This window comes from Xiphophorus maculatus, chromosome 17 (assembly GCF_002775205.1).
Source record: "Xiphophorus maculatus strain JP 163 A chromosome 17, X_maculatus-5.0-male, whole genome shotgun sequence".
Lineage (NCBI taxonomy): Eukaryota > Metazoa > Chordata > Actinopteri > Cyprinodontiformes > Poeciliidae > Xiphophorus > Xiphophorus maculatus.
The window spans coordinates 11,676,445-11,683,608 of record NC_036459.1 but is presented as its reverse complement, the minus strand read 5'-3'; the positions used below and the strand labels follow the sequence as shown (position 1 = coordinate 11,683,608).

Sequence of the window (7,164 nt, the reverse complement as noted above, 5' to 3'; positions counted from 1 at the left end):
TACACTTCAGACATCCAGCAGAAGTTAAAAGTCCCGTCATCTACAGAAATACTCAGATGACTCTGCAGTCGGGTGCATCAGAGATGAACAAGAAGCTGAGTTACCGAGAGCTTGTGGGCCACTTTGTGTCACGGTGGGGGAACAATCATCTTATCTTGAATGTGAACAAAACAAAGAAGATGATTGCTATTTCAAACACTTTCCATCATGTTAGAAGAACTGGTTGAGCAGTATAAATGCCTCAGTGTTCACCTGGACACCAGACTGAACTGGAGACGCGACAGTGGAACAATCCACTGTTGAGCTGATTTTGTTAACCCTTATCCTTCCCGGTGTTGTCATTTCATCTAATTTAAAATTAAAATCAAAATAATTAGGCTCAAACACAATGCCCATGGACTCGGTCCGGGTCGGATTTTTTTTGGGGGTCTGATCTAAACTTTAGCGCAGATTTTTCCTCCAGATGAGAACCAAGAGGAAGTTGTGACACTGTGCGTTCAGACCTCAGCAGGTGAAGCTTTCCTAATTTAAGTGGAGTCGTTTAATGTCATTGTTCTGTCAGTGTTTTTTTTGTTTGTTTTTTCTTACTACTGCAGAAAAAAAGTTGAGCTTGATTAATGTGGGATATGATTCTCTGTTTTAAGTTGTAATATGAATTAAACCACATAAAAATTAAACGCAGTCAATGTAAAAATGAACGGTGTAAAAAACGGAAAATACTGGAAAATCTTTCTTTGTCGGTTTAAAATAAAAAATATTACGGAATCAGTCAAAATGACGAACCACAATAAAAGTTGGTGAAAAAAAAGCAACCCATTGCCTTTTAAGTTGCAGTCAATACGTCACAGATTTAGTGTAAAGTTATAAAAATCTTTTTATTTCATTAAAAAAAAAAACCTGGTTGTCTTACAGCGCATATTTGGCGTGTGTATGTGTTTTGCCGTCATCGTTTATATGAAATAAATAAATAACGCAAACACTCTCCCTTTAAGAAACGTCACATGACTGTCACGTGGTACGGAAGTAGACCTGGATTGTGTCACGGCGTGGCCGTGTTTACAAACTGCTGGTTTACACGGTGCTTGCGGCACCGTTCCGTAAACAAATAGTGGAATGATTTAAATAAAGTCATGATACATTTACAGTTTAATTTGAAGAGGGTCAGATAAGCTGCACAGTCCTTTGTTTTTAGGGAATGACGGAGTCACCAGTAAAGGTAGGTCTGATTTCTTTGTTAAGATAATTCTAGATGTTAAGTGTACCGCAATTTATGATGCTTATCAATGCAATTTTGTCCGATTGGTCTATCAAGTTATTAGAAATAGCACAGTCACTAAAAGCAAAAAAACAAATATTTTTGATCTTGAATATTTTTGTGCTTTTTAAAAAAGCTCTTTTCATATGAATTGTGCAATGAATTTTTGAGTATAAAAGTAATTTCTGTGTTATAATCCTGATAGTTGTTTTATGATCAATAACTAAATGTGTGTTGTTGTTGTTGTTGTTTTTAAGGTGACAATGAAGGGCGATGAGCCTGTAAATGTTCCTGCATACTTCATCTCAAAACATGAAGGCTTCGTTGGAAGCATCAAAACCTTCATTGAGGACTTTGTTGTCACCGAGATCGACATTAATGGACAGAAGGTCAAAACAGCACAAGCCGTGCAGACAGCCGGCTGCACCTCCTCAGAGGAAAACCAGGCAAACACAGAGTTAAAGGAGAATCTTTACTGTTCTGGCTCGCAAGACGCTGACGTCTCATCAGACTGGGGGGCGGGTTCAGACACCCCACTTCCTGCTTTGGGAAGCTTTGATTTAGATGTTATTTTAGGCCCATCTGTGAGTGAAGATCTGGAGCAGTTTGTGATGACCCTAAGAGAAAAACGGCCGTCCGGTCCTGAGCTCTCTCTGGGCTCCTTCTCCGACAAACACCAGAGAGCCAACGTCCACCGAGCCGTCCGGCACCGCTTCCCCTTCCTCTTGACCGTCACCATCCAGCCCGAGATCAGGGTGAGGGAAGACCCCGACTACAGGGAGCTGGCCCGACTGGTCAGAGAAGAGGAAGCGGAGGACTTCTTCAGGTTCATCGATGCCAAGGTGCGGGGGTCGTCTTACACTTTTGGGCCGGACGACAGCAAGGAGCACAGGACTGCAGTGCACCACTTTCTGAACAGGAGGTTCGGGAAACTGGTGGAGACGAAAAGCTTCTGCAGCCAAGGAAGGACGTCGATCTCGGTGAGACTGAGAGAGCACGGCAAGCCGAAGAAGAGGACAGCGGAAGAACGCAAGGAAGAAGACATTTATACTGGTAAGGTCCAGCTTTTGGGCCTCATCTACACATTGTCATCAGCGTCGAGGTCGGGATTATTCTTAATTTGAGCTTGCTTTATTCACCCTTGCGCCACAGTGCCTCTGAAAACACGCTTTAACACGGGGCTGTGGAATCTTTCACATTGAGAAGCTGCATGCCGTATTTTAAGTCTACGAAGCATAGAGTATTGCTCCAGCATATCGGTAGTTGGTTGAAATATTCCACTAATATGCCACACAGCTTTCACCCTGTGTAAGGAGAACCTGGAGACACTGGAAGCCATCAGCTACATGGCAGCTACTCTCGGGGTCCTGCCGTCAGACTTCACCTACGCCGGCATCAAGGACAAAAGAGCCGTCACCTACCAGTCCATGGTGGTCAAGAAGGTCTCGCCACAACGGTACTGCAGTGTCGCCTCTACAAATCAAGAGACTACTGGAACATCTTTCTGTGTCGGCTGCTTCATATGTAATTGTTTTTTTTTCCCTCTAGGTTGAAAGAGAAAGTAGCAGAATTTGAGAAGAGAGGGATGCGTCTCTCTCAGATCCGCTCGGTCAACGAGCCCCTGAAGCTGGGACGGCTGCGGGGGAACCACTTTGACCTGGTGGTCCGCAAACTCAGACCACACGGAGCCTCCGACGGACACCTCTCTGGCGCTGACGGGGACACTCGCCTGGCGGCTCTCGTGAAGGAAGCCGTGGAGAACGTGAAGGTCTTTTAGCTTAAATCTTGCTATTGTTTACACAAGTGTATTGTACAAAGAGTATGTTGGGGCGGTTTTATGAGTAAAAGCAAACACTGTTGCAAAGTAAGAAGTATGATCAACAAAACCTTTTCAAATAAAATGTTCAAAATGTTTTTGAAGTTACAGTACAGACCAAAAGTTTGGACACACCTTTTAATTCAATGAGTTTCCTTTATTTTCATGACTATTGACATTGTAGATTCACACTGAAGGCATCAAAACTATGAATAACACATGTGGAAATATGCACTAAACAAAAAAGTGCAAAACAACTGAGAATACCTCTTATATTCTAGTTTCTTCAAAGTAGCAACCTTTTGCTGTGATTACTGCTTTGCACACACTCTGCATTTTCTTGATGAGCTTCAAGAGGTCGTCACCTGAAATGGTTTTCACTTCATAGGTCAACCTGCCCTGTCAGGTTAATAAGTGGGATTTCTTGCCTTATAAATAGTCATGAAAATAAAGAAAACCCATTTTAATTAGAAGGTGTGTCCAAACTTTTGGTCTGTACTGTATGTCTGGGGAAAATTTGCGATGCTAAAAACCCGTTTTCATGTTACGTACTAGAGCAGCCAGCTGTCATAGGCGGCTACACTTGCTACTGCCATATTCATTTTTATTGCGTCTCTCTGCAGAGGAGAGGTTTTGTCAACTACTATGGGCCACAGCGGTTTGGAAGCGGACAAAGCGTCTTGTCAGATCGAGTAGGATTGGCTCTGCTGAAAGAGGATATGGTAAGACACTTTAGTGAAAATGATCCGTGACTATACATCGGTCCATTAAAACAAACTGTATATCAGAGTTTATATTTAGTGTTGGTATTGTATTAATTTTAATTTGTTTTTTGTCATTTGTATTACTTTTCATGTTGTCATTATCATCTCTTTATTATCAGTTCTGTTTCTTCTTGTATTTTAATTATTCTTTTCATTTTCATTACACCATTACAGGAAACAAAATACGACTTCATTATTACTGTACATATATATTTCATGGGGTTTTTTTTGTCTTTACATATTACTGCTCGTCATGAGTGCAGAATGTATGTGTAAGTGTTGTAACCTGCAAGCAAAGTACAGAACAAAAAGTGGCCACATGCATGTGAAAAAGAGCAGAGACAAATGAGCGAATAGTCGGATTTTAAACCCCTGAGGACAAAGGGGTCCTCAGTAGTTCCACATCACAGTCATCTGTGGCAGAACAAATAATAATTTTAAAAAATCCCTAACTACTTTTTTGCATTTTCTTCCTTTTATTTCAGGTCAGCGCTGTACGTCTGTTCTTCTCTCCAGAGGACAGTGATGATCCTCACAGCCTCGCAAAGAGACACTTCCTTCAAACAGATAACCCTAAGGAATCTTTGGCACTCATGCCGCTGTCCAAGCCCAGGGAGAGGCTGATGCTCCGCGCCCTGAATCGCTACGGTACCGGCCCAGATGGTTGTGTCCAGGCGTGGCTCAGCCTGCCGCACAGCATAAGGGTTTTCTATCCTCACGCCTACTGTAGCAGGTTAGCTTCAGGCAAAACTACAACTCCGAAACGCGGGAATCCTTGTGGTGGTGTTCAGCAGTTCCATGTTTGTGGTCATCAGGGTGTGGAACGACGCGGCGGCACACAGGCTCTCCGCGATGGGTCTCGGTGTCAGACAAGGAGACCTGGTGTGGACGCAAACAGGACAAAACAGAACCGAGGACGCCGGAGAGATCATTTCTCCCCAAGTAAGATCAGAAATTGCGCAGAAACAACAACTTAAACGGACGTTTTGAAAGATCTCTCATTAATTCCCAACAGTAAAAGACTTCCTTGAACCTTAACTGCTTTCAGCTGATCAAGTGTTCCTTCTATCTGACTCTCTTTATGTCAGACGTTATAAGTTGTTTTCTGCAAATAAAACACAAAACAAATGACGACATTGGAGGTTTTTCAACCCTTTCATAGATTCGTCTTAAATACTTCTCTTGCTGTTATGACCTTTTGCCTCTTCAGATCCACGTGGTGACGCGTGAAGAGGAGCAAGCGGGAGTTTACACATTAGAACAAGTATGTCGTTTCCTGAGCTAAACTTTTTACTTTTACGCACGCATGCGATAATCAAGCTGTCTTTATTACACCATCAATATTTTGTCATCCTCTCAGGTGTTATTGCCAATGCCAGGGAACTCTGTCAAATATCCAGAAAATGCAATGAGAGCCTGGTACCAGGAGAGGCTGGCAGGAGACGGGATGGCTGAAAGCCGCTTCAGAGTCAGCAGCCTCAAACTGAACCTGCCGGGCTGCTACCGCCCCCTGCTGGCCATCCCACACAACCTCAGCTACCAGCTGCACAGAGCAGCCTGCAGCCACGGCGCAAAGAAGCAGGAATCGGACCCGGGGTCTCTCACACTCAGCTTGAACTTTGACCTAGACTCCTCCTGTTACGCCACCATCTGCCTCCGAGAAATCATGAAGTGTGAGACTTGATAGCAAAATACAGAAACTGTTGGATTTTATTTCTACTGTTATCGTCGGTGGTGTTGTGTTGATGAACATGAGCATGAGTTATGAACCTAACAAAACATCAGTTTGATAGTTTACTCTGACGAGACGAGGCCGACAAAACATGAACTCGTTACTATGTAAAAATGTTCAAATTTGTCCTTTGTGCTGTTATTAAAATTAAATCCGTTCATAATTTTTCTTTTAACTCTGTATACATTTATTTGTGAAATTACAAGTGTTTTCTTACGTTGACATGAAGTACCTTGTACAGTAGCGTTTTAATGCCCACAGTAAAATATGAATTTGTTATGAAAAGTATAATCTGCATAACTGTACTGTTAACTCTCTAGTAAATACTGCACAGCGCATGGCAAAAAGAGATTTTTCATTTATCACCAACTTAGTTTTGGAAAAAAAAACCCTGAGTTCTTTTCCTTTGTTTTGAGTACAATTGTCAAACCCAGGTAATAAATTCTTTCCAGTCTTTTGTCAATACCTAAATGGGGATTTTTCTCTCGCTGTATCCAAATACCACGCATTTTGTCTTAATAAACTTTTACATTATTATTTTTTTTATTTTTTATTTTTGCCTTTGAGACAGAAACAAGAATATCAAAGGTATTTCGCTTTTCGATGTACTAAACCGCTTCCAAGCAGAAAACTAAAAAGTTAATTAAAATCAGCAATTACATAGACAGTTTCAAAATCATATATATATATCTATATATATATATATATATATATATATATAGATATATATATATATAAATGCCCTCTAGATGGCGACAGAAGTCGTATTTTCAGCCACATGATGAGTCTTCCGTATTGCTTTTGTCATAAGCTCCGCACCCTCACGACATAAAACAGCCCTTGTCTCACATTTTTCCCAATTAGTGGGCAGCAACTACGGCGTCACGTGGTTTAATTACCCTACAGAATTGCTCTATTGACTGCGGATGAAATATCTCTCGTACGTCAATCTGGAAATACCTTATAAGGACCTGTTTTTTTTTTTTTAGAGCTTTTAAAATGTCACGTTATCATAACGAGGTGTGCATTAGGGCAGGGGGTGTTTCAGGTTGAGGTTGGTTCTGACACGCAGCCTGTCATCACGCTAAAAGCGCAGCTTGATGAAGTACCTGCCTTTAAGCTAAACTGTCTGTCAGAGAGACACGTTAGCCATAATTAGTTCCTTCACATGTTCACGTTTGATTGAAAAAAAAAAACAAAAACAGAAAAGGGAATTTAGAAATAACCATATCTGGGGAAAAAAACAAAACTGTTATATTTCAAGTGGATTCCTAACCTTGAAACTTTTTCCCAGCACAAAATTTCTAAAAAAAAAAAAAAAAAGGCACTGCAAACAAAAAACATGATCATATGAGGATTGAATGTGGTGGGTGCACATTACATGTGTTGGGGCAATTTCATGCTGTTGGGATGGTTTTCTTCCTGACAAATGTCAGAGTTGATGGAAAGTAAACTAAAGTTAAAAACATGGCAACCTTGAAGAAAGTCTGAAATAGGCTGCTAAAGAAATCAAAACTGGTTTGGAGGTTCGCCTTCCAGCTGGATAATAATGCATAATGTCCATTCAGAGCTACAATGAATGGTTTACGTCACGTTC

General features: G+C 41.3%; 1 protein-coding gene across 1 annotated transcript; it reads left to right on the top strand.

The window, feature by feature from the left end:
- The first annotated feature begins 895 nt into the window (after window positions 1-895).
- pus7l (pseudouridylate synthase 7 like) lies at window positions 896-6,038 on the top strand. Its single transcript, XM_023350291.1, has 9 exons — window positions 896-1,216; window positions 1,513-2,308; window positions 2,552-2,711; window positions 2,804-3,023; window positions 3,695-3,793; window positions 4,321-4,568; window positions 4,651-4,777; window positions 5,046-5,099; window positions 5,196-6,038. The coding sequence occupies exons 1-9, from the start codon at window positions 1,196-1,198 to the stop codon at window positions 5,517-5,519; spliced, it is 2,049 nt and encodes a 682-aa protein (XP_023206059.1). The 5' UTR covers window positions 896-1,195; the 3' UTR covers window positions 5,520-6,038.
- Window positions 6,039-7,164: the final 1,126 nt, after the last annotated feature.

Excerpts from the sequence above, each read along its gene's own strand:
- pus7l (XM_023350291.1), top strand. The coding sequence starts at position 1,196 with ATGACGGAGTCACCAGTAAAG. Across the intron at positions 2,712-2,803 it reads AAGAAGGTCTCGCCACAACG|GTTGAAAGAGAAAGTAGCAG; the intron begins GTACTGCAGTGT and ends TTTTCCCTCTAG. Across the intron at positions 4,569-4,650 it reads CCTCACGCCTACTGTAGCAG|GGTGTGGAACGACGCGGCGG; the intron begins GTTAGCTTCAGG and ends TGTGGTCATCAG.